At 42.2% G+C, this 27,771-nt stretch overlaps 1 protein-coding gene across 4 annotated transcripts in view; it reads right to left on the bottom strand.

Annotated features, from left to right (window-relative positions):
- LOC310877435 (single-stranded DNA-binding protein 3) overlaps nucleotides 1-27,771 on the bottom strand; it is a 55,677-nt gene that overhangs the window by 3,335 nt on the left and 24,571 nt on the right. For 2 of the 4 annotated variants that reach the window (XM_083791288.1, XM_083791285.1), the window contains exons 5-17: nucleotides 16,750-16,839; nucleotides 11,715-11,798; nucleotides 10,289-10,348; nucleotides 9,480-9,546; nucleotides 8,221-8,285; nucleotides 7,325-7,386; nucleotides 7,120-7,165; nucleotides 6,969-7,004; nucleotides 6,752-6,806; nucleotides 6,495-6,565; nucleotides 4,296-4,374; nucleotides 3,861-3,889; nucleotides 2,321-2,422 (exon numbers count right to left, since the gene is read on the bottom strand). In XM_083791288.1, coding sequence (XP_083647414.1) covers nucleotides 2,321-2,422; nucleotides 3,861-3,889; nucleotides 4,296-4,374; nucleotides 6,495-6,565; nucleotides 6,752-6,806; nucleotides 6,969-7,004; nucleotides 7,120-7,165; nucleotides 7,325-7,386; nucleotides 8,221-8,285; nucleotides 9,480-9,546; nucleotides 10,289-10,348; nucleotides 11,715-11,798; nucleotides 16,750-16,839 — 846 coding nt within the window. The remainder of the gene's footprint in view (nucleotides 1-2,320; nucleotides 2,423-3,860; nucleotides 3,890-4,295; nucleotides 4,375-6,494; nucleotides 6,566-6,751; nucleotides 6,807-6,968; nucleotides 7,005-7,119; nucleotides 7,166-7,324; nucleotides 7,387-8,220; nucleotides 8,286-9,479; nucleotides 9,547-10,288; nucleotides 10,349-11,714; nucleotides 11,799-16,749; nucleotides 16,840-27,771) is intronic. The other 2 variants (XM_083791286.1, XM_083791287.1) reach the window with 2 other exon arrangements.

The following is a 27,771-nucleotide window of genomic DNA, read 5'->3' on the forward strand; positions in this document are numbered from 1 at the left end:
CCAGGTTGTGTGCCGTGTTGTGCAGCTAAAATAGCAGATTTACAAGCTCACGAGATGTTGTGAGCCTGTAGATTGTCTATTTTCGGTGTGCAACACTGGCACGCAATTGAGTGTGAAATACCCTTAACAAGGGAAGCACAGACTCCAGGTTCTAGCTAGGTGACTCAAATAGTATTTGTATTTTTAATTTCAACATTGTGCAGATTGGTTGAGTATTAGTTAGATGTCTATGCTCTGGCTTTCCTGTGGGGGGCAGTGTAAGAGACCTGCACAGTTTTATTACAGGACCAAAAGGAGCAGTAGCCTCACAACCCTCGCTGGCTAACAGTAGACTTAAGTTATGGAACGTGTCAGGCCAGCAGCACCGCTCTGCATTTCTACAATAAAGCTAGGAGCGGCGCTCTGGCATTGTTTTGTCGAAGCACCCTGCGCGCCTCAAGTAGTAAAATAGAAAATAGTTCAGCTTTTGGAAATGAGTGCTGCTCATCAATGTTGCTTTTCTATGCAGAGCGTTGGATCAACGTGCCCACGAGCGAGGTGCCTCACTCTGTGAGTCTGTGCATGTATAGCTCTCTGGAAATGATATCCAAAGAGCTCCACTGCTCAAAAAAACATTTGCTGTGGACACGGCCTCTTAGACCAGTGATTCTCAACCTGTGGGTCAGGACTCAGGACCCCCAGGGGGGTCCCTAAATGATTTGCTGAATGTGCAACATTGTTTTCGAACTTAAAGGGTTACTTCAGATTTTTGGACTTAAACTGTAGGAAATACTTGCCATTGGTGAATAAATATGAAGTAGTTCCGGTCATTTGGTGGGGGCACTGGGAGCCACTCATTAAAAAAAAACTAGCGTCATTTCACTCATTTGTATTGTTGACCTTGGAACTATTGTTTTGTGCTGCTGCTGGCGTAGTGATACTGGACAGAAAAAATAGTTCCATGTGACAGAAGTTTTTCTGAACGTTTCCCTATATGGTAGAAATAGGTCAACAATACAAATGACGCTAGTTTTGTGGACCCCAAATGAACGGAACTATTAAATATACACCAAAACCAGAGCAGAACACCCACCACGGAACTCAGGCAATCAATTAATACCTTTGCAACCACTATATTAATGGCAAGTATTTCCTACAAATGTAAGTTTGAAAATCTGAACTAACCCTTTAAACAAACCAACAAACAGTATATGTGCATACAGGGTAACTGCACATTTATAAAGTGACAATTTAAGGACCTTTAAGACCTTTTTATTACTGCTAAAATAAAATAAAATATAAGACCATCGCTGTGTCAAAAGTCATCAACAAACTATACTTAAAATTGTCAAACATTGAGAAATTTGAGAAAATAGGTGATCAATAATAACACGTTGCAAGGCATTAAGGTCCCAAATTCAAATATGGTTATTTTGGGGGTCACAGCCTGAAAAGGTTGAGAACCACTGTCTTTAAAAAAGAAAGAAAAATAACTAGTAACTAGGATGGACACTAGGTGGACACTAGGTTTGATTTAACTGTTCTGTGGTCAAAATATTTAAAATTTCTGGTTGTTTTGTTGTCAACAATCAAGTCAGTAATCAAGTGGGTAATGAAGTTTAAGTGATTAGTTAAGTAGCTGTAATGCAAGCAGAACTAAAGCATTGGTATGGGTCTACTGTTGGTTATTCCAAAAAGCACCTAAGACCATAACTATCATCAAATAAGTGAAAACGGTGGCTGGTGGGCACAAAGCATAAATAAAGAACGTTTTAATTCCAAAATGTGCCAACTGGATATAGAAACACGACTGAATAATATGACAAAAGCCAAAGAGGAAGGGATTTGAAACCACAATAGGACTGCAACCATCAATTATTTTCGTATTCAATTAATTGAAAAAGTAATCAATGGAATAATTTCTAATTGACAAGCACGCTTTTACATTTTTAAGTTAGAGTTTTTAAATACTCAACTAAATCGATTAGTCTGATAATAGGTCATTGTCGCACAAACATATAAAAATTTATCTGAAATAGCATATCTACAAGCAAGCTTGTGCACTTCTGGGTCAGCTATTTTTGCTACTTTAAAGGTGAAATAAAATAAATTATTTTCATTCAAATCGATTATCGATTTTTTTTTCATAATCAATTACATCAATTAGTTTCATGAACTGTTGCACCCCAATACCACAATAACTAGATTGAGATTTCATTTGATTTTTTAAGGACTGATTCCTCTGCTTGCATTGTGCCAATGGTATGTTCATGTCACAGGTCAGAGGTCAAGGGGGGAAAGGCTGTTAAGGGTGAGAGGTCGTTTCATGGGCTCTACTTACACTTTCACTTTGGAATGGGTTCAAAAAGTTCCCGCCCATCTCGCCATCATCTCGCGGCGTGCCGGGAGGGTTGTTCATGCCCCCCATGTTATTAGGAGAGTTCTGGAGAATGATGCAGAAGGAAGGCGTGAGAAAAACAAACGCTTCAGTGGTTTCAACTTACAAAAATACATTATGAATGAATCACTTACAGTAAGCCCTACTAGTAAAAACATCTGATCTACATTCACTTCTAGATTTTAAAATAATACATTTGTTTTATTTCAGAAATCCTTTTTCTTTTGTAAAATCTCTGAAAGTGTTTCCTTTAATACTAATAGTCTTTTTGGTGAATGGGGACACCCCTCATGGCTCATACTAGCAGCACCCGGTGATATTTCAGAATGAATGTATTTATTAACGTTAAATAAGTAAGTAAAGTATTATTAGTGTTTAGAGTTGTAAAAAATAAATATTGTTGAGGAATGGTTATTGTGTCAAATATACCAGTGAAGGATTACATACATTTTAAAGAGATGGAGTGCCACGAATCTTTTCTACCCTAAAACATGATCATCGGTATTATTATAATATAAAGAGGAAGAACTTTTCCCAAAAAGTGTACAGTATTTGTTAAAATCATGCTTTTATGTGGACACGCCCACCAGTTCATTAAAACTCATCCAGTGCTACCAACTGGATAACAGTTTTGGGCCTCGTTGCCACCAAAGCCACCAATTATAAAGAAAATAAAGAAAATGTAATTATATTGTGCATGTCATATGCATGGCAACACCTGCACACCAGATTAGAGGAATTTTCAAAATATTAATAATATTTATTTATTCCAAAAAGAAATGCGTCAAAAGGCGCCATTGGCACTCTCGGCCACCAGGGGGAGATGTCCAAAGGCATCAGGTGGCACTGAGACATTTAAGTATGCCTGGTTTGCCTGGTGGGTGGTGAACCTGAACTGACACCACAGCTGTAGTTGTATGATAAAGGGGGAGGGGCTGATAGTTTGATGTCACTATATTACTGATTATTTCATTGGCCCGTTTGACTGTCAAGGGTTCAGCCTCCAGGAAGAAACCCTAAATACAAAGTTAATACACCATTGCACATAGAAACGACTCCAGGGTGTCTAATGAAGTACTGTCACCTCATAGACACATGGAATAAAATAAAAAAAATGTGGCCCTATATCTTTAACTAATAGTGTACTAATTATGGTAGTATTTTGGAATATATTGTGATAAGGATAGGCACTAATAAGCTATAAGCTTCCACCTATGGCTTTTCGATCACCTCAAAAGAACTGTTTAATTTGTAATGTCTCTCTGAAAAAGGAAAAAGATTGAAATAAACTATTCATTAATTCATTCAAAATACTCGCAACTCATAAACATGGGTCATACACTGAGATTTGGTCCATATGTAGACTTGGTGGGTTTAATACACACCCATAAGGTCCATTTGGCCCCAGATCCCCATGTTGAGAATCAGTGGTCTATGCACTATACACTAATAATTAACTTCTAGGAAAGCAATGCTTACAAACCTTTGGCAACCCATCCATATCTCCAGAGCCTGGAGGGGAGTGGCAGAAGAATCACAAGAGGGAGCGGGAAAATAAATGAAAACAAGAAAATGAGGGGAAAGAAAAGTGATAATACTGTCACAAGGATTATGGTCTAGTGATTAATATATTGGCACTGTCAATGGAAACCTTGTATGTCCAAACCTGTTACTTCTTAGAAAATGGGGGGAAAAAGAACCATTGTTCCACTGGATCCAATGTAGTCGTTTGTTAATACTTTATTGATTAATTCATTGGTTCAAAACAAATAAGCTCATCCACAAGCTCATACTGTGAATGGAATTGCAATATGGAGATACAAGGTTTCTGCCCGAGAGAAATTATATAAGACAATGTGGTTTATTTCTTAAAACAGTTAAAACAGTGCAAATACACTCATAAAGTGCTTCAACTCACCTAGAGATCCGTTCATGTGGTGTGGTTCCATAGATCCCATAGCTCCCATTGGCCCATCAGGCCCAGGTCCCATGGGGAACTAGGAAAGTAGATTAGGAGCAATCTTTGTTAATAACCATAACACAAAATTACTTTTACAGAGTTAGGTTTTTACATTTAGTAGTTACAGTTGCACAAATGTAAGTCATGGGTTGGGACATTCAACAGGCTACCTTTCTTGCTTTCAACCATCATAACGTTTAGGTTTTTTTACTTTGGTATAGTCAGACAAGATCGTTCCCCACTTTTGACCAGTAGGCGGCTGGCTCTACTGTGTACATGCATCTGCAGGGAGCAGATGCCCCCATTTATATCAACAGATCTGCACTGGAAACTGAGCAGCTTCAAAGTCCACATCAAGCAGTTAGGGGGTGGGACGCTAACTGCTTGCTCTGTAAGATCTGGGGTGTGTGGTGGCAGTTGAGAGTAATGGGCATGGGGGTTATGGAGGCAGGGCGGTAAGGGGGATGCAGGTAGCGCTTACTGGCCCAGTAAGGGGGTGCTTCACATAGGATGGGGCGAAACGCCAAATGCCAGGGCACTTTTTTCTAGTTTATTAAATCCATGTTAATGGAATCTGTGTGAATTCTGTATTTAACTTTAAATACATTTGAACTTGATTTGATGGACTTCTTTATAATGCAAACATTCCACACATGAATCAATTTTATACATGGCAGGTGAGATTATAAATTAAAGGCCTAAGTGACATAATAAAGTACCAATGAAAGGGACCAAGCAATGGGCCAATGGGCGGGAACATAACAGTACACAAAACCAAATGACCAGACAGTAAACAAAAAGACACTCTTCATAAAATCAACACATCACTGCCCAGCCCTCTAGGCAAGATTGTGGCACTAGTGCCAGAGAAATCTACAAAATAAGCAGAGAAGAGATCTGTAGTCTAGGCCAGGGGTTCTCACAGTTTTTGGCTGGGGACCCCCGGAAATGCTTTGGCCATGTCTCGCGAGCCCCCTCCCCCCAGCCTACATGTAATCATGTAGGCTGTTCTACAATGAGAGGCTACGGATGCTAGCGGCGGAAGATAACGGAGGCTTAAAATAAAAATAAAAAAGTAAAATATAGTAGTTAATGAAAGTTTTTAATTAAATCTTGTGTATCTCGTGGATGGCTCAGATGGAATTAGTAACTTTCCACGAGATATCTCGAGGATAGCACGGAATGGTTTAAGAAGCTTTAATGTCAAGCTAGCTCATATTGGAACAAAAAGAAAAGAAAGGCAACATGTTTGGGCCAATATGAACTAGCCTGTTTTCGGTTCTTTTTTGAGCCAAAGAGCACCATCAAATTATTCACAAGCTTTGATTGCAATAGCCCAACCTTTCTCTATTTTATGGTTTTCAATGTTGTTTTTTATTTTTAACAACTAGCTTGATAAGGCACTAAGGCAGTTCCACACTGGACAGACGATCGGCAGTCTCCAGTCGCGAGACTGTCCGCTGTCCGCAGGAGACTCCCCTACAAGAAGCTCCCGCCGCTTGCCGTCCCTAGCGCCTTATCGACGCGTCGGAACCCGTTGATGAAGAACCAAACATGTCTGGTCGGTTGCCGATGTCGGGAGCGACGCTAACCACGTTGTAGTGATTGGGGGGGTAAATTATTCCACTGTAGAGTGGACTTCTGTAACCTGCTCGTCATGTTTCAGGGCTGACTATACTGGTGTAGTGTGTGAACTAGATACCATATTCTCAATATCAACTCTCAATTAATATAATACCAATCAATCAACTCCAGTCTCCAAATCAACTCCAAAGCAAGACTAGCAAATATAATGCTGTTTGTTGTCATGTGAAGCGCTGTGTTGCCAGATTCTGCGAGTGAAACAAGCGACCAGGTCTTTGAAAACAAATCCAAAAGAAGCAACCAGTTTCACTACTTGAGCCCCACTACATCAGCTATTTTTATAGAAATAAGCCCAAACTATAAAGCAACAGGCAACTATGAATATTAAGCTATGTTACAGGACAACTAGCCCAAAGTTGATTATAATAAGCAGACCTGCAATTTGCATGGTGGAAAATAATCTTTCGTCGGCAGAATGTCTTTGTGCAGATAAAAAATGATAGTCTGTAGCAATATCTGTCTTTGACTGGTCTGGAGTCACCTATAGAATTGTAATGCTGGAGATTAACTCACGTTGGGTCTGTTGCCTCCCGGACCAATGGGGTTCATCATTGTATAGATGTTTTCACTGGAGTTAGTCGAGTCTGAGAAAAGAGGCAAGACACAGCAAATTAGTAAAAAATGAAAAAGAAAAGTCAGTAAATATGAATAGAATATAATACGGGACACATCCCGAGTAGGAATGGGGACACAGTTCATGCTTTGTCAATGAAGGAGGAAGAGGAACAAGGCTATTTGTTAGTGCTGGGGGTCATAGTTTGGTGACGCACCACCTGGGCTGGGCATGATGGGAGTACCAGGTGGGCCTCCTCCTCCTGGGGGACCCTATGGAAAACCATGAGAGAGGTCAAAGGTTAAATACATCATCAGAAAAGAAAGCTTAAAATTCCCAAAACCGCATCATCCTGTATAACCAGGGCCATTTTCTAAAGTACATTGTGGCAAGCTGCCACAGTGACCGCTCCCAGTGGTCAGATAGTTACTCACCACATAGTTGCCTGGAGATGAGGAAGAGTAAGCTATCTGCAGGGGGAGAAGAACAGAGAGAGGACATGACAAGTTAGCGGATCACTGGGCCCGAGGATAACAAGACTGAATCTATGTAGTTGTGTCTGAGCCTCCAGGGATTGTGACTCACAGAGTTAGCATTAGGTCCCGGCCATGGCCCTCTTCCTCCAGGACCCCTGGGGGGGGAGACGGGAAAGATGGAGAGTGGCAGAGAATGGAAAGAGCGGGAGAGGGGAAGAGGAAAGGGGATGGATGGCAGCAGAGACATAAGATGTTAGAAGATGAGGCTTAAAGGGTACAGTGATATGGATAAGTGTGCTTTGTGTTTAACTTACATGTTCATTCCCGGCATGGGACCGCCCATAGAATTGGGAGGAGGCCTCATGCCCCCATAGTTCTGTACAAACAGAGATTAAAACAACGTAAACCCCCAAACAGAAACAACCAGCCCTCTTCTATACAAAGTATTATAGCAGGACATAAATGCTCGTCATATTGTCGCAAGGCATGTTTGCACACAGGAATTTGTCTTGGTGGGTTTGGTGAATTAGACTGAATGATGTCCTCAAACATACTGAAGAAATATGGATTTTTGCATTTGTTATTAGTTAGTTAGTTTATTTGTCTCTGTCATTTATCACATCTGTTGTACATACAATATACAAAGGTTTGTGTTTTACAATTGACCGAAAAGGAAAGGGCCGAAGCTTACTATGCCCACCTTAGACGATTTACTGAATTATTACATGAAAAGGAAAACAAAAGCCAAAATAAGGAAAACGAGATGCAAGGTTGTTGCACTTCATACAAAAACAGAGCACAAAATAGAGTGAAAAGAAAAACAATGCTGGACATTTGATTTGACAGAAAAAGCATTTACAGATTTCTTGATACATAGCTGATTGATGAGAACATTTATAATATTAATAAGGTAATAGTAATAGTAGCAACACAGGTAGGTAATAGTAGCAACACAGAATAGTGGCAAGACTGGAGGTAACTGTTAGAAGACAGTAGCAGCATCCATGTGTGCACGTCAGACTATCCAGCATCTATGTGTGCACGTCAGACTATCCAGCATCTATGTGTGCACGTCAGACTATCCAGCATCTATGTGTGCACGTCAGACTATCCAGCATCTATGTGTGCACGTCAGACTATCCAGCATCTATGTGTGCACGTCAGACTATCCAGCATACATGTGTGCACGTCAGACTATCCAATGTCTCACCTGTGGTCCCATGGCCATTCCTCGTGGAGGGTTCATTCTCATTGGTCCGCCCATGTTAGGATGTCCTGAAAGAAAAGACAAGCTGTCACACACTGACCAGAACCAAACACATACAAATCCACTTTATGGCTCATCTCTTAACCACATTACCCACACCAGTGTCCCTATTCTGGTGGGAACATTCTGCAGAAATAGCAGATCAGAATCTCACAATGCGTCGCGATGTGACACGTTTTTCCTGCTATTTTCGATGAGTGACCCGACACATGCACACAACTAAGCATGTTTAGGCTTAATACAGTATGCATTTTGAGGGATATATAATAGGGGAGGGTGATAGGGATAAGCTAAGGGAAAAGGTACATAAGGTGGGTGTAATTGAATATCCATTTAAATGAGTGGGACTAAAGTGAGACTTTCATAACCACATTCATAGACACTGCAAAACCCCCCAGAAATATTGAGTAAGAGAAAAGACCTAATGAGATGGATAAGGTTTTATTTTATTTATATAGCCTCTTTCCAGCCAACAGCACAAGGTGTTTCACAGCCAAAAAACAGGAGACAAGGAAAATTGCAACAATAAGCATTTCTTCATTGTTCCGTCTTGTATAATTCACCATTTGTCAGCCTTCTGATTGGTCCCTGGCCGACTAACCAGCAGGCTCTTTCTGCCTTGTCCCGTCTTGTTTATGTTGAATTTGTTAAAACATAATTTTTGGAAAAAACTAAAAACAAACATGATATGCCCAGTCACCATGTTGCTGCATCTGTGATGTTCCTTTTTACCGACACCAAGTTTAAAATAAGAATTGAATGCACAGAATATCAATACTGCAACTGAAAAACATGTTATTTCAATGGTACTGGATGGAGAGAAAGGATTTTTGTCCAACTATGAAACGGCAACCAATGGGTGCGAAGAGGGACACAACCACTTGACAAAGGGTGAATTATTCAATTTTATATTGTTCGTTTTAACTTTTGTATATTTATCCCATTAATACAATTTATTTTGTAGAGCACGTTGCAAAATTGTGTTTACATTACAGTTGCGTTAACCACTTAAACCCCAGCATCCGTATTATGGGGAAAGCGTTCACAGTTCGTCGATCAAGCAATTTTCAGTGAAAGCTTTCACCACAATAACAGAAAATACACTAGTATGGAGCCCTGAAGGACTCCGGTAAACCATATGGGGTTTAAGTGGTTAATGAAACGCCCTCTGCATGTAAATATGACAATGCATTGGGTCTTACCTTGCGGTCTGGTCGGGTCCAGACTGTTTGGCAGGAGAGGCTGGGATCCAGGGATGCCCCCAGGAGGCTAACGCAAACGGGAAGACAAGGAACGGATTAAAGTGTGTGCCAATATTCATAAAATAAAAAAGACATCAGCTGTCATTCTCCACTGGTAAAGGAAGACCAAAGAAGAGGCGAAAAACACTTAATGTAGAACAAAAAGGGTATTGAACAGATACAGGAAAGAACATGTGTAAAAATAAAGAAAAAAAGAAAAAATAGAAACAGCTTAAAAGATCAACAATAATCAATCTCCATAAATTGGTCCTCACTAAAATATTCAGAGGCAGGCTGTGAGCAGCTTGAACATGTCTGTGTTACTATACAACACATAAGTTGGAACAAAGAGGCTTGTGGCAACTCTGACTAGTGACTACTATTCAGCATTTGCTTGATGATTTGACTGACGCATAATGGTGAATTTTAATTTGTGAATAGTTTCTTAACTCAATTATTTTCTTTTTATATTGATGAATCACAACAAGTTGTTCTGCATTACATGTAGCACAAGCACAGTGAATGTTGTATTGTGTATTTTCCGATCTTATTCTTTCTTTCTTTCTAAATGCCTTACACAAAAATAATGCCAATGAAATAAACCTGCCATGCCTAGCCAGGACCGATGTATGTAGATAGAGGTCTGAATAACAATCAAATGTCTTAATTTATCCATGTGTGTAACTCAGAGTGTGTACGATGTAACCAAATTGACCCTGTTTGTACACTTAGTTAAAGACAAGAGCTGACAGGAGAGCCGTGTCGGATACCTGATTTGGCATTCGGAGTGATGGGCGCGGTCCACCTGGATACCGGGGTGACATGAAAGGCTGAGTAGAGGAATGAAGAGAAGGGGGGGGGGGGGGGGGGGGGTGTAAGGAAAAAGAGGGACACAAAGAGAAGGATGTTTCCATTATTGATAAATCTAAGCACACTCAAAGAGGGGTATCACTAAGGACATACAGATGGATGGTGTTGATGGGGAATGGAGGATGACAGTGAAGTGGGTGAAACTTTGTTAACCCCGGCCTCATTTAAAAGCCACAGACAGGACCAGCTGCTGTACACAACACCACTGACACACTCAAGTGTTTGTGTGCGTGCCCGTGTGTGTTTATACCTGCTTCGGTACACAACATGAACTTGATATTGTGCGTGTGTGTGTGTGTGTGTGTGTAGGAGCACTCGCAGATGCTCGCACATGCTGTTCACACTGCGGTGTAAGCCGACTCGGCCTGTGGTCTGCCCAGCGTATTTAGAAACACCTCGGGCCAACAACACCGTTCAACAAAAAACCTTCAGAGGAAGCGTGTCCGCACGCTCTCACACACGGAGGAAACCAGAAACCACAAGAATGAAGAGCCGGCCTGCCGCAGCTAATGGGCCGAGAACTAGCTTCACCTCCACAGTGGAAGATCTGCAGCCACCGTGCTGGCTGGAAGTGTGGGAGAGCGCCCAGCCACTGAGAAAGTGCCCCCCTTTTCCCACCAGGCGGAACACACCGATTAGGGCCCTCACTCTTGGGTAGCGTAAATATCCTTAAAGAACACTATGCCTTTAGTTCAGTATGAATGCGTACTGTGCACGTATATACGCAATGTGTAGGAGCCAGTGCATGTGTTGTGTATGCGTTACATGAGTGTCCGTACTCCGTAGTCCCTGTCCGCTGTTTTATTTATAAGGTGCAAGAACAGTAAGCAGAAGGTAAGGGAGAGGAGGTGAAGAAGAACTGTTTGTGTGTGTGTGTGTGTGTGTGTGTGTGTGTGTGTGTGTGTGTGTGTGTGTGTGTGTGTGTGTGTGTGTGTGTGTGTGTGTGTGTGTGTGTGTGTGTGGCTGATAAGCGCGCAACCCCCCACAGGCTGCATCGGGGAAGAGGGGAGGCAGTGAATTATTCATCCCACAAAGGGACAGCCGTGTCTGGGCTTCGAGGACGAGCAAGTCCTGCAGCCTCTGGCTGCATGGCTGTTATGACAGAGCTGGATGTTGGAGGGATCAATATCTATGGGAGGGGTAGTTAGACAGGACTAAAGTACAGCAAAGGAGACCCATGGATAAAAGTGTGCCACTGGTGAATAGAAGCGTGGAGGGAAAGAGAGATCAGAGAGAAAGAACTTGGGGTGCGTGGTTGTGGATTGGGGGGGGGGTTGTTAAGGTGAGAGACAGAAGGAGGGATGTCAGAGAGTGTCAGCAGCTTACCTGGCCGTGGGGTCCCATCATGGGGTTGCTTGGGTTGTGAGGGGGGGGCTGTGCATGGGGGGACTGCTGAGAGCCGGGTGGTCCCTTTAAGAAAGAAGAGCGATATCAGAGAGGGGAGGGGCCAGGGGTGGGGTTACACCTGGGGGAACCAGCCCATCAGAAACATAGAAGGACAAGAGGGGAGGAGCCAGTAGGAAGCGTCAAGGTAGAGGAAAATAGAGGGGATGGAAATAAAAGCTGGACCTTCCCCGATATTCAACATGATGACGGAAGATAGTCGAGCACGTATTATAATGTGTGTAGTACGTTTTGTGTATAAAATCTGCATACAGTAGTCTAGTGACTGATTACTCTAGTAAGTGCCAGTTTAAAGCTATGGCTCTAGAAAACCAGGAGGTAGTGCCCATCGGGTGTAGTTTCACTCTTAACCACATGGGGGCAGTGTTACCAAAGGCTCAAACTACATGTTGAACAGAAGAGTCACGTTAACTTAACTTTCCCACACAAGCAGGAATCCTAAATTAACAATCATTGAAAAATAAATACATAAATAAAATAATCATAATAATAGTTTGCCATGTTTGTTAGCTCACATTTGCTCATTATAAGTCAAGGGCATTAAGGTTTAATGTGGTTTTATCAGTGTGTATAGTTATTGAGCAGCTCTCCTTGTCTACAAATGTGTGTGACGTGTTATTGCTGACATTTCACCCTTAAAGAGGTCAAGGACCCAAGTTAATACATCTGCGTCATTCTATGACCTCAGTCTATTCCCCATCTGTCTCCGTCAGTCCCTTGTCAATACGTTTCCATTTTATTTAGTCCAGAGAAGACCAGCTTCTACTAAGACAATTTATAGGTGGTAACTGGAATCTTCCACCATCCAATTTAGACCAAAAACTAAAAAAGATGGAGGTTTTTCAAAATGCAAGCAAATGTCAGACACCTTCAACTATTTGCTAGGATAAGACCAATTTAAGTCTGAATCACAAACCACCTTTCCCTCTTTATATAGTATGTTCAGTGTTCCATAACCTTTTGTAAGCTCACATCAAACCTCTGGAGTTTTAGTAGAGATTTAGCCTAGCGTGGTAATCTTGTATGGTCTTAGTAAACCACACCTGTATGTGAAGCCTTTAGAGTTACAGCATGCCCCACAGCAAAACCGAACAGAAGCCAGTCATCAGCCACATCTTGGTAAGACAATATCCATAAATGGAACTATTCATAGGGAGACAGTGACAGTTACACCCCTTAAGTGTACAATAGAAGCACTAAGCATATTTGCAGCAAGCAGCCAAGCGTTCTATAATGATATGGCCTCTTGAAAACAAAGTGTACACAAACAGACACACAAGCACGTACACATGAGTGTGCAAGCGCACGCACACTCCACCCAATCTCACTCCTCCACCAATGTTATAAATAGCACTTCCGTGTGTCTCCCCTCGCCCTCTCTCTCTCTCTCTGCTCACTCCCTCGCTTATTTGCAGTCACACTCTCACTAGATCCCCCCCGTCCTCCGCCTGCTCTCTCCATCTCATTTCTCTTTCTCTCTCCACCTTCACCCCCCCCCCCCCCCCCCCCCACCCCACATCGCTCTCTCTTCTGCTTCTTAGCAAGCAAACGGAGAAGACGACGGGTGGTGGTAGCCACAGAAAACAAACGCTGGAGACACAGATCTCTCACACACTCTCTGTCCTCTTGCTCCTCACCCACTCTCAATCTCTCCCTCTCTCCTTCGTGTCACTCGCGGGTTCTCTCCTGCTCCTCTCCACCACCTTATCGTGCCTCCTGCCAAATGCCAGCGCTGTCCATCACACCACTGCCTGGCTGAGAGAGTGTGTACTGTGTATGTGTATGCCTGCGTTTGTGTGACTGCATGAATGTGCTTGTACGTGTGGGTAAAACTGCATGCACCCTGCATGCGTGCGCCTGTGTGGTGTGTGACCACTTGTGCGGCAGTATGTGTATTGTGTATCTGAGTGACAATATGTTTGTGTGACACTGTGTGTGTGTGTGTGTGTGTGTGTGTGTGTGTCGTGTGTGTGTCATGTGTGTGTCGTGTGTGTGTGTGCGTGCGTGTGCGCGCACGCAATCTGCGCATACACCGACAAGAAGTGTTTGTGTGTCTGTCATTCACTGGCCCTTCAGACAGTCATCTCCCACACAAAAAAAAAGCTTTTCCCGTCACAGAGCTGGGACGGGCCAGAGAGACAGAGATATACGCAGAGAGGGAGAGAGAGACGAGGAGGAGTGAAGAGGTTTTAATGTGGGATGGATGAATCATGCAATCAATGGAGCAGTGGATCAAGAGTGTGTGTTGGATGGATGGATGGATGGATGGATGGATGAATTAATGAATGAATGAATGTTGAGAGCCAGAGGGGTGGCAGAGGTAAATAAGAAGTCCATGGAGAAAGTTGGAATAAAAATTATATAAAGACGTGTATTGTATATTATTAATGACTATTAAACAGGTGAGATTAAAAAGGAGGTTTCTAGCTATTTCTTTTGCAGGGACCAGTATTACTATCAAACTAGATCAAGGCTGAAACTATAGATTATTCTCTTAGCAATTATTTTATTGATTCGTTTTTGATTAATGAAAAAAATTTAGATGCACATTTTTTGTATTTATTTTGTAGATCAACAAATTGCCTAACAACCTTTGTATACTTGCATTTTGTATACTTTGTTGAAATTGTCGCACAGCAACTGCGGTGTAAAATAGTTAAAATCTAAAATCTCTAAAGGTCTACAAGCTCACAATGCATCAGGATGTCCTATGTCCTATGACATGCCCAAAATAGGGATTGATTATTAATTGATACTATAACTATAACTGCTCAGAAGATTTAGAGCAAGCTGGGTGCCTGTCTATATCATCTTCCAGTGTTTACAATGTCTCAGCTCTCTAGGAAGACACCAGTGTTCACTCTCTTATTTCTTGATTGATCATACTCCGTCTGTACAACTCTGTTCTCTTCTCTGCCTAGACCAAAGACTGTCTCGTCCTGGCAAATGGGTCGGGCAACAATTTCCCTCCTGTTCCTGTGTGTTGAGCCGGCCTTGTGGTAAGATAATTAGGGATGCAACTGCAGCAGCCAATCAAACTAATCAATGTAATCGATTATTTAAAAAAAAATCAATAATGCATTAATGAACTGATTGATAATCAACGTATTTTAGAAGTCATTATAGCAAAAACCTAGTAAAAAAGTAAAGTTTCAAAAATAGATAGTTAATATAGCCAATCCAAGCTCACACCATGCCACTTGAGCTTGTAGATTGCCGATTTAAACATTTTTGCACTACACCGTTGCGTGATAAAAGTGGTTAATCCATTTTTTGACATACCGGTATAAAAATTAATAGTAAAATAAAAAGCTTCTCTATTATTTAATTAATTGAAAGAGAATGATCACTCTATCTATATAGTTGCAGTCCTAGACAGTATATGTACCCAAATATAAAAATGTACCCATTGTAACCGTAAACCTAATGTATCAATCACTGTCATCTATGCATCCACAGAGAGAGAGTTGGGCTCATCTTCAGTAAGATCCCGCAGGTAATTCTGAATAGATTTCTGTCATCAACAAACCTGAATTTGCAGTGCGTGGGAAAACAACAGTAACACGGTTACATATAACACAATTACACTGCAGTGACAACAATGTCAATCATGTCAATTGTGCGTGCTTGCAAGAATGACAGGCTGTAGGCACTCTACTCTCCCTCACATAGTTACCCTGATCGGTTGAGGATACTCTTTTGCCCCGACATGGGTGTGGTTTGGAGGTTAGGTTTAGGCAGAGGCTTCTATTAGAGAGTGGCATCAGCTCCGTTCACTTCATCGGGGCCAATCCAATGGCAGCCCTTTGACATAGACTTCTATTGGCCGTGAACCGGAAGTTTACGAAATGCATTAGAGTCTATGAGTATTTGAGGGGCGCCCCGGGCGCAGCCATCACTGAGGTGCAACCAGCACCAGCTATTGCATCAGCCACACCCGGCCAACAGGGTACCGCAGACATGGAGCAGTGCCTTGCTGGCCGGGTGCAGCCAACCAGTGACCACACCCCCGCAATCGCCGCACCCAGGGCCCCCCGTGGACGTGCCAATTGTCCTTTCTTTCATGCTAGAGCCATAGAGCTAGGGGCTCTCTCTGCCTTGTGTAATATTAGAGGGATTGCAGGCACTGAGGTCTCTAGGACTATGGTTTGCTTCCTGCCTAGGGTCCTCCTACGGTACGTCTCACCAGACTGTTAATCTGTACGGTGTGCATGCGTCCGTCCTTGGCCACACTTGGCCTTACTCTGGTGTATTTGAGTCAAGGGAGCCATTTCTGCATCTGTGTCACTGTCGTTGTTGTCGGTGAATCTGTTCTATCGAGTTTCTCTTCCTCCCCTCCTCTCTGCAGACTCTGGGGTAATTGCTCATTTGTAGGTTCTGTAGCTTGCTTGATGCCCTCTTGCGAGTGCTGCAACAGGGGTTGCCCCCCCCCCCCGTTACCCCGCCAGTCTTTTCTGGAGGTCAGCTGTCTCTCCAGCATCACCGACCTTCCTCGGTTTCCATCAAAACTTTCCTGGAAGTCATTGGTTGACCAGGTATTTCAGTTTGTAAATACATCAAAGATGCAATTATAATCCATTTCTAATGGATGAAGCCAAATACCTGGGCAAGGGGAAAACACGAGGGACTCAGGATGTAGAGTGGCCATGTTAGAACTGGAAGGTTCCCAGTTGGATCCCTGACTCCATGTGCAAGTGTCCTTGAGCAACACACTGAACCGTAACTGCCCCCATTGAGCAGGTTGGTACATTGTCTTGTCTAGTACATCCCTTGTTGAAACACGGCTCCTCCAATGCTGACTTTGTTTACCAAGTGATTTGTTGGATGGACGAGGTACCCCCCCAGCCTTCGTTACATGACCCTATCAATTTGCAAGTCAAATTTCCAGTGCATCTTTAAGAAGGATTAGACTGGTTGCAGATGTACGATGGGTGGAGGGATGATAACAGGTTCTTACCTGGAAGAAACCTGGAGGCATGGGACCGCCTGGCATGCCGTCATTGGGGGGCATGTTTCCCATCACCGGGCTGGGTGCTGCTGCCGCACTCTGCAAAAACAACAATCAGAAATGCATTAGTCAGAGACACACACACACACACACACACACACACACACACACACAATTCAATTCAATTCAATTCAAAGGGCTTTATTGGCATGAGAAAACATACGTTTACATTGCCAAAGCAGAAAGAACAGTACAACAATACAGCAATACAATCAAAACAAAAACAAAAATTATGTACTTTGTCAGATTCTTCAATAGATCAACTTCTATGTTCAAGATCACTCGATGCAGGTATAGTGCAGGCATATACACAATGATTAGTCTTTACGGTGGTTGTGTTCCATTTGATATCCTTCTCCTATCACAGCAACTCACAAATCTTGCTGCTGTGTTTGCACATTGTTGTACTTCGCCCAGCAGATATGGGAGTTTTTTGTCATTGGTCATGTTTTCAAAATCTCCGTGTGTGGTTGTAATCTGTGGGAAGTATGTGTCTCTGATGTCTTGGTACAATGGACAGATGGTTAGGAAGTGTAGCTCGGTTTCCACTTCATTTAGTGTGCAGTGGGTGCATAGTCTGTCTTCTCTCGGGATACAGGTCTGCCTATGACGGCCTTTCTCGATCGCGAGACTGTGCTCACTGAGTCTGTACCTAGTTAAGATTTTTCTTTGTTTTGGGTCGGTCACAGTGCTCAGGTATTCTGCCACTGTGTATTCTCTGTTTAGGGCCAGATAGCATTCTAGTTTACTCTGCTTTTGTGTTGCCACTTTCCAGTGTGTCAGATAGTTTTCCTTTTGCTGTTTTATAATTTGGTTTAGTCCAATGGGTTTTCTATCTCGTGGCTCTGTTTGTGTTTGTGCCCGGAGTTCCAGGGCCAGCACACACACACACACACACACACACACACACACACACACACAGGCTGTCAAGTTACTATAGGGGGCAGTGTCTGCACCAGCATTCACTGAAGAAACCCCCTCCCAAACACATCAAAAGTTGAAGAAGTGGTGGTTAATTGGTTTGTTAAATGGGCTACTACTACAGAGGAGACAGGGACAAGATGAAGGCATACAGACATCTCAGACTGCAGTGATGCAACCTCATGTATTTCTTTGAAGATCACAAGGAGGAGGAGGAGGAGTGGCAAGAGTTTCTCTTTTAGTTAACCCATTAAGACCGGGGGCAGATTATACAATGCGTGAGTGGTCCTCAAACTTTTTCGTAATTCAAAGTGTTTTGCAATGTTCAAAAATAGGAGATGTATACAAGCTCGCAGCGCCTGCTATTTTTGAATAGTCAATGCCAGGATCATAAATGACGCAGATTTTCCAGTTTTAATGGGATAAAAAGAAAATTACTATCAGCTTTACTATCAGTTTCTTCTGTTGGTGGACATTTCTCATTCGTGGACATTTCTCATTCCTTTCTCTTCTAGAGTTAGAAACAGAGGGGGCTCAAGTCCCCTAGCCTGGTTAATAAACCAGACCGAATCAGCCGTTGGCAAAAATAAATTGCCTGCCGGCGGATTACGGTCTGGAGAGGCTCAATTGTACGCCCATTTCCTACACCAGAGAAATGGGGCGGCCAATCGGGACACGGTATGCAATATGGGCGGGCTTTGGTACAGTGACTTTCAATGCTTGAGACCTTTGACTGACAGTAGCTCTGACCAATTGCGTCAAAGAGAAAATGTTTCAACCCGCCCCCCTGGAAATGAAATCCAAGCTGAGCCTCCCCAGACTAATATCCCGCGGTCGGTGCGATATTAGTCTGGTTTATTAACCAGGCTACAAGTCCCCATCCTCCAACATACTGGATTTCTGGTTACAGGCTGGCATCCCCAGCGAGTGCCAAGATATGGTACAGTTTTATCTTTGGGACCCCACACTTTTGAGCGAACAAATGGAATTAACAGATACATCTCTACCAATCCTGGCACTCTGGTGGAACCTGGCAGGATAGAAAACCAACAGTACTAGTGATCCAAACAGGATAGAAAACCAACAGTACTAGTGATCCAAACAGGATAGAAAACCAACAGTACTAGTGATCAAAACAGGATAGAAAACCAACAGTACTAGTGATCCAAACAGGATAGAAAACCAACAGTACTAGTGATCAAAACAGGATAGAAAACCAACAGTAATAGTAATCCAAACTAAAGTACCAAAGTTGGGACATCCTGCTCTCCAACCTGTGATGTCAGACAAGATAATTCATAGGATGACTGGGACAAGATTCAGGATCATATCCCATGGGTTTTCTTGAGTGTGGAGTTAGAATAGTGTACGAGTTGGCAAGGTAAGGCTGGGAGCCTTGAAGGCTAATGGAGATGCAGATCTTTGTGAGGCGTTGTAGATTGTAGATCGGCTATTTTCAAATATCTTTGTTAATTAACAATTTGGAATGAAACAACAAGGGATGATATACGATATTATATGTATATAATTTATCATGATAAAACACTTGTTCTGGCAAATTCCAGGTAACAATCTAGATGTCAATATTCTGGACTTTATACAAATGCTATTCAATCCAGTCAGTCACAAATCATTTCATTCTTTTGAGTGATAGAATCAGAACGGGCTCAGTGAAAAGAAAAGGAAAAAAACTAAACTGAATAATGAAATGAATAATGGGAATATCTCTGATTATCTGCTGGGTATTTGTGAGAGGTCCATCACATTCAAGGGCTTTTGATGAGAAATGAAACGGACTCCACGGCACCAGTCACTCAGTTTAGAGCACTACAGAGGGGAGGTGTGTGTCTCCAGCGGACACCTGTTGACGCTCGTTATTGTTACATGCATCAAAGCAATTATGTTTCTGCAATCTGCAATATCAGATTGCACTGTCAAAATAAGATAGCATCAAAGCCAATTACTTGTGATATTTAATTGACCCCCTCTAGTATTATAGCTATTTTGCACGAGCTTAATTATTTCTCTGCTAAGTATGATCATGTTCGTACACCCAAGCTATGGGACGTTATGCGCTAGGTACAAACATATTTGTACCGCCCCCTTATCACCATATAAGCGGCTAGGCAGAGAATCAGCTTTTAACATTGGTCCGGTTGCTAAGCAACTCCCCCGTCACCCCCAGCTATTGGATCTTCCACACAGCCCATATACTTCTGTTCAAAGTAGGATTTTCAACAACTTATAAATCGGGGAATAGAGCACCGAAGTCTGACGTCACTTTCAGTAGAGGGCGTCTGTCCCCAGGTTCATGTATTTGTTTAGTTGCATTGAAATCACCATAGGAGGAGTTTTAGATTGATTCATATAAGAACTGTGTTTGAAAAATAAACATGTCATCCCGGCCGCTTCACTCACATGGATATGAAGAATCAACTGACTGAGAGAAAACGCTAATGTTACTGCTGCTGAATTAGTTAGATTTTCGCTAGAAGCAGACTGTATCATATATGAGTGACTGACTGTTGCAAACGATACAGAGACACCTCCCTGACAATAACGCCGAGACAGCTTGTTTATTTTTGGACCACAACGCTTATAGTAGACGATATTAAGATCACCCCATGTTATTCTCCATAGAGAAACTACTTCCGTGAACCAGGGGAATCGTCGGGATGAGCGAGTTACGTCATGACTTCGGTGCTCTATACGAGTGCTGTCCATGGTAATCGCCATCCATCCAAAGTTCTGATGTCATTTGTGATTTTGTCTTGCATCACTCCCGATATGTGAACGTTTCTGGCAAAAGGCAAACAGTGTGAGCTAATGCTAATGGTAGCCGGTGGTTACAGCGGTGGTCTGGGGCTGCTCAACAGACTGAACATGATGGAAAATCACTGGATCACTGGCAAAGGTTAGCTACACTTTGCTGCCACCTAGCGTGGCAATAAAAGAGTTAAGGACAGGAACCCTTTTTTCTAACTATACCTTTCGACGGAACCCCTTTTGGGTTAGTTGTTGCTATGTACAGTATACAGCAGCAACATCTTTTTCTTTTTCTTTTTCTGAATAAATATTTGAAGGTATTTTCGGATATCCCCATGGGATAAAATGTATAGGCTTTCACTCTGTGGAACCACAAAATGGCTGCCACTGCTATGCCTTATAGCCAATAATGCAACAGCCAAGTCTGATGTTTACATTACTTCTAAATAATACTATACAACTAAGTAACTGAACATCTAAGTTTCAGGAGAGTATAAAACAGGAATCTGGCCTACGGGAGGTGGGGTGAAGGCTTCAGCCCGGAAGTTAGAAATGATATAACTGTATTCTTGTCAACACACAAACACACACAGGCACATGTTCAGAGTGCTTATATAAGCAGACACACAAGAGTTGCATCACCGGCTAATAAACTGGAGCCCTACAGTACAGTGAGAGAGAGGGGGGGAGAGAGAGACAAGAGGGTATAGGACTAGAAAACAGGAAGGAGGTTTAAGACCCAAAACTGTACACACACGCGCCACCCCAGTAGGAACATGCAACCTATGCACTTGAAGCCAACATAGGTTTCCATATATATATAAAAATACATAAGAAATACATGATACCTTTTCACAAATACTTACAACTCTCCTTCCGACGTAAGATCACTACCCCTCCCCCTTCTGAGAAACCATGTCACACACACAGCAAAACTCACAATTGTACATGCACACATGTACGTGTCTGCGCGCGTGCCCCACACACACACCTCCCCCCATCTTTATGCTAATTTTGCAAGTGAACATGAGCAGACCACTAGTCCCTGGGGAAGAAGCAGGGTCGACTGCCTCTCTCTCTCTCTCTCTCTCTCTCTCCACCATCTCTCCCTCCCTCCTTAACCCCCGTTATCCTCTCTCTCTCACTCAGTTCTCCTTTTCTCTCCCACAATATCCCTTCTTTTTTCTCCTCTTTGTGACCCCCCCCCCCCCCCCCCCCTTGCACCACCACCACACTGTTTCCTTCTTTTCTCCATGCACCTCCTTCCACTCCCCCTCCCGCTCCCCCCAGTAGGGTGTCAGCAGCTTGCAGAAGCTGTTGCTATGGAGACAGGTCCTATCTGCACTCTGTCCCCCTGGCATCCCCCGCTCCAGGAGCAGAGAGAGAGAGAGAGAGAGAGAGAGAGAGAAAGCAAGGACACAAAAATGAGTGCTAAAGCAGGAGAGTGAAAAAGAGAGAGAGGAGATAGAGGCAGGCAGGAGTGAGAAGGCAAGGGAGGAAGATGGAGAGAGAGTGAGTTAGAAGATACCGTACATAAGAGTGAGACTCAGAGCAGAAGAAAAAAGCACAACCTGTGGGGGGGGGGGGGGGTTATGAGAAAAGGGAGGAAGAAAACCGAAGCAAAGGATAGTCAAGAGAAAACGATACGGCAGGGACAGAGATCTCTGTTCACAATAAATCACTCTGTCACAATATTGTTCCAGGCTATGTACGGTCAAATATCTCGTTGCACATTCACCAGTTCACTGATTGAAAGTATGCAGATTGAAAAGTATGCAGAGCGTGCACTTGGCATCAGCCACAATACCAGATTCTTTGTGCACCCCTGCACTTTTCCAGAATCAACCGGCCTGTGGGAAATGTTTAGGGGTTTTAATTTTAGTATACTGTAGGAGTAGGTCATACATGGGCAACTGGTGACCCAGGGGCCACATGTGACCCCCACCTTCACTTAATGTGGCCCTCAGGTAAATATCAGAATACTGATATATTGATTTGCAAACATGACCGGCTTTATTTACTTCTAAATTAGTAGCTTAGTTTTCTTATGTCCAATGTATTTAGTTCATAAAGTTAACATAAATATAATTAAGGGCATTTGAAATTAAATGCAAATTTAACATTTCAGCATTCCAATAAAACAATAGCTGATCTACAAGCTCAAAACGTGCCGCACTGCGACGCGTTTTGAGCTTGTAGATCGGGCTATTTTGCAAAAAAATGGTGCACAATGCCGCTTTAAGATTCCTGCCTGTAGAACTGCCTGTGCTGTGGCCTAGGATTGAAATCCCACTAGAGTGGCTCCTGTGTCTCACTCTGAGCTGTTATTGCGGCTGTCTCGTGAAAAGAGTAAAAACAATATGAAGGGGCTTGCATGGCCCACTGCCCTTTCCAATAAATCCTGCGAAGAGGATGCCTTTCTGAAAAGATTTATTTTAATGTAGCAACGTGCAAGCATGTGTGGATTAGCGACAGCCGCCCATCATTCAGTTTGAGAAAATATAGTATAGCGTTTGTTCATAATATGTTGACTGAACATAATATGTTCAGTCAACTTTTACATAGAGCATGGCATTATTGTCGCTGATGGGCATTAACCTCATTTCTCACAAATGAAAAGAACTTCTGGTGCTACCAATTATTTCAGAATAAAGGCGCTAGAGTGCCACGCAGATGAGGGAGATTTTATTCTGAAAACACCCACTTTCCCTTTCCCCCAAAAACCAGTAAGAAAAATCTTCCATTACTGGGTGCTAGTAAGTCTGATCTCTTTAGAAGTAACCGAGATGCATGATGAAGTCATACATTAGTCCAGAACATCAGCTTTATGATCAATCTGCGCAGAGGCAGCATCGATTCAGAGAAAATAGGTTATTCTGTCGGGCCATAAACAAGGAAGTAATGGGTGCGCACGCAAACAGGTCGGTAGGGGCTAAGCAAAGCGCTGCCTAGCAACGGCATTTCCAACAAAATATTTTAGCGATCCCGTGTTCTTAAGGTATTAAAAATACCTTAAGACGTGCCCACACGTTTTATTTGATAAGATAGACGAGTGTGGACTGTGCATTAGAAGTGTTATGTGTTTTCATAAATTAACGCCCTACTTGATCATACTACATTGTCACACAAAAGCATCAAAAGAAGCAATCTGCAAGCTGGCCGCGTTAAGCTCGTCGATCTGCTATGTTTGCTACATTTTAAATTTAATCCATTGTGTACAATTTGATTTGGTTCCATTTGTACACTCTCAAGAGTTAAAGAAACACTGAAGTTTGTACGGTCAATGTTGAACAAACGTCAACAGTGTTACCAAAACCCAACTGTATATTGAGCAATAGGGATCAGTTACAATATGGAGTGAGCTATCACTTGATTGTCTAATACAACACTACAAAAAATACAGAGTGTGAGTGTGGGAACTGACTGTAAGAATTGACCCTCAATGTCAGAGTTAAATAACACTACAGATATTACTACAGTATGTGCACTAATTTCGAAGAAAGAATACTAAAGTCATAGTGATAAAAATAAAACAGTTCTTAGTTGAGAGTTTATTATCTACAGCGTCTCTTATAACAAGTATGTATGATTTAAAGTATTTCCTCTAGGTCAAACAGTGGATGTGCACAAAGTAGGACATTGTTGCTCACTTAACTTGCCTCAGGCGTAGAATCTAATCTAGAATCAATATTCGGAATATACAAGTACAACCCTTGATTACCCAGGCAGGCACAGGCTTTGTTAAACTGCAAGACAACTCAAAACTATCAAAGAAAAATCTGACCGGCCGCATTGAGACCAAAGTTACGTCCACAATGAATAATTCACTATTTTAGAAATACAACACGAGGGAGTGCTATACCGTGATTTTATAAAAGTTCCCTTGCCCGATTCTGATTGGCCAAGCCTGGTTGTAAAACAATTCTCTTCACAAAATTCACGGTTTGGTGTAGGGGGATAATGTTCTGAATGTCAAACAGACATATTGAGCCCATTACACACAGTGTGGCTTCCCCCCAGTAGGCTACCTTCACATTCAGTAGATCCTGTGATCTTCTGTGGACAGATGTAATTTCCTGGGTTCTAGTAGGACTATAGTCAATAATAAAAAAAGAAATTGCCATAATATTGTGTAAAATAATACATATTTAGCACCATGCTCAAATGCCCCGCCCCCCTGTCAAAAACAGCTAAAATCCCTAAAACGAAAGGAAGCAGCGAAAGAAAGAAAAAATTACATTCATCTTTTACTTTCTCTAATAACAACCTAAAACATGAACCTTGTTTGAAAAAAAACTAAAGTTGTCCTTTAATAGAGTATATTTAAGTATATTTGGTTCTTTAATGGTTTAATCACTCACCCACCCACCAGGAGGACTGCATTTGCAACTATAAAAATCACACCCATGTGAAGTGAGGGGTGCTCTTATCATCGTACATCATCAGACACATGACGTAAATTCTCCATTCATTGTCAATAATGGGAATTAAATGTTTGTGTAAGACGAAGATCTACACTACAGGAGGACGAAAATAGCAGATTTGCTCGTCCACATATGACGTAACGTCTCCATTCATTGTCAATGCAAATTTAATGTTTGTGTAAGACGAAAATGTACACTACACAATTGTGTACATAATAGCTGAATATAGGAGGGGGTAGCCGGTACCCCCCCAAAAAAAAAACCAACAAGAAACTCAATTAATGCTCTTTCCGGCTGTCATCAACAATCCTTAATAACTCATTACACTGACCCTACTGTAATTGTTTTTATTTTAATTTTAAATTTTGTTATTATTATTATTATTTGTTTGCATATTGTGTCCAATATTTGATAAATTTCTTCTATTTTTGAATATGTATATATGTATGTGTCTTTTATTTCATTGTTAATGGTACAAGATACCGGGGTTGTGGCTCTTTCAGAGCGGGAACTCTGGGGGGAGGGAGGGGTAAAGAAGTTTAAAAGAATTTGCATGCTATTTTTGACTCATATGTGACTTGAAAAATTAATAAAGATCAATTAATGCCCTTTCATTTATTTGCCACACCCAGGAAAGCAATCGACGCGTTTCAACCTGAACGGTCTTTGTTTTCTTATAGTTCAAAAAGTTAAGGCCCGGGCGGTTAGCTCAAACGTCTGGGCACCTAGGCTGCCAAGGCAGCCGAACGGCATGCCGCGGGTTCGACTCCCGAGCCTGACGGCCTTTGCCGTGTGTCACTCCCCATCTCTCTCCCCCTTTCCTGTCTAATTACTGTACACCATCAATAAAGGCAAAATGCCAAAAAAATTATTTAAAAAAAAAAGTTAAAGGAAAACAGTATAGCCAAGTGTGGGTAAGTCAGAGTAATATAATAAGAGTGTGGCGACACTAGCGTTGACTCCCATTGTAACAATGGAATGCGGAAGTGCTCATTCTATCTCAATGGGATAGTTCCAGCCACAGGAGCAATGTTTGGAACTGTAGCCACTAGGCAACCGCTTTGCGGCGAGATCAAAGCTACTCTCCTACTCTACACTCTGGGGTAAGTATACTGTACATCCACCACTGTCCAGTAGGAATAATTATACATTTCATACATACGTGAAAGGTTTGCTGTCACATCTGCCCTCCCTGTGTGTCGCCTCGGTTACGCGTATGACATAATTGCTTCAGTCATTAAACTATGACTTTTGTTATGAAGAAAATGTATTCAGTTAATTTTAAAAGTTTAATGTTCAAAAAATTTCACTGCGTTTCCTTTGGTAAGGCAGTCCCATTGCCACCAATCCATAAAGTTTGTACTTTTAAACAAGTAATACTAATCGTAAAATAATAAATAAGCATTTAACGACTAGTATTAACCTTTTACCTATTGAACCCACTGGTGTCATGGTTATGGATGAGTACCTTTCACATTTGAATCGATAGGTACGGTACTCGATACCTAGGAATTGGTACGGTACCATATTTCCGTATTTAAATCTTTTGTGCCAGGGACCCCATACAAGAACTATTCAAAATGTTTCATATTTTGTCAAGATCTGCTTTGAAAATAGCATATCTGCAAGCTTGTACTGTACATCTAATATTTTCAAGTAGCCAATGTATAGGTTGGTAAAGTGGTTAAACTTATTGTCTCCACCAGGCCGAAGGCATGTGGGGAGAGTATGTTTTGCACTCCGTCCGTCCGTGTGTCCGTCCGTGTGTCCGTGTGTCCGTGAACAGCTAATCTCGGCCACCGTTAACCCGGTCGATGCCATATTTTGCACACACACTCCCTGGATGCCAACCATGAACTTCTGCCCCAAACTTTCCAGAACGGCCTGTTATAGCGCCACCAGGAGGCCGCTTTGTGCAAAACAAGTTTTTCGATGCCATATTTTGCACACACAACCATGAACCTCTGCCCCAAACTTTCCAGAACGGCCTGTTATAGCGCCACCAGGAGGCCGCTTTGTGCAAAACAAGTTTTTGCACAGTACACCTACAGATTTTGTCCAAACATCACGCAAATTGGTACACAGTCTCTCTAGAGCCATTCAACGAAACGGGTCTTTCAGATTTATCAGACTCCATCCTGATTGGTTAAGATTGGCTTCCAAAGTTCACAGGAGTGCTCAGTTTCAAACAAAATGCTGCAAATCATGAACACATCGCGTGATTTCCGTGAAATTGTGCACCCACATTCCCACTAGGCCGAGGACGAAATGCCACATGAACAATTTCAACTCAGCCTCAAGGTGGCGCTATAACTGGCCGAAAAGTGTTTTTACCTCTAACTGCACGGATCTGTGGATAACCTGGTGGAGACCTGTGCCCGGAAGGGCACTTTTTCTAGTTTTGATGCTGTAACATTATCAACATAGGAGGCAATAGCCCCTCCTACTATATACAGGTTTGACGTTTGTTTTTAGTTCAATGTTTGAAAACACCATTGACAATGAAGGGAAAATGTACGTCATCTTGTCCCTAACATAAACATTAAATGCCATTAACAATAAAGATAATGTTTGTTTTGGCACCGTTTGTTTTACATCACCATTACATCACCTAATCATAGCAACATGAGTTAGACTTTAATATATTAGCGCCCCTCACTTCACACGGGTGTGATTTTTCTTATTGTCACCTCACAACAGTGCATTTACAATAAAACCTTGATTCTCTTGATTCTTAAATCTCACATAACCATGTGGTTATAAGCACAACCAGTGTTGGATTTGGAAAGTCGCAGCATTGCAGCCGGAGGGCACGCCAGCTGGCTAACTAAAACATGCTTAAAAAGGTTTGTTTCAACCG

Source organism: Protomyctophum parallelum, assembly GCF_964188405.1.
Source record: "Protomyctophum parallelum genome assembly, chromosome: 20".
NCBI classification, from domain to species: domain Eukaryota; kingdom Metazoa; phylum Chordata; class Actinopteri; order Myctophiformes; family Myctophidae; genus Protomyctophum; species Protomyctophum parallelum.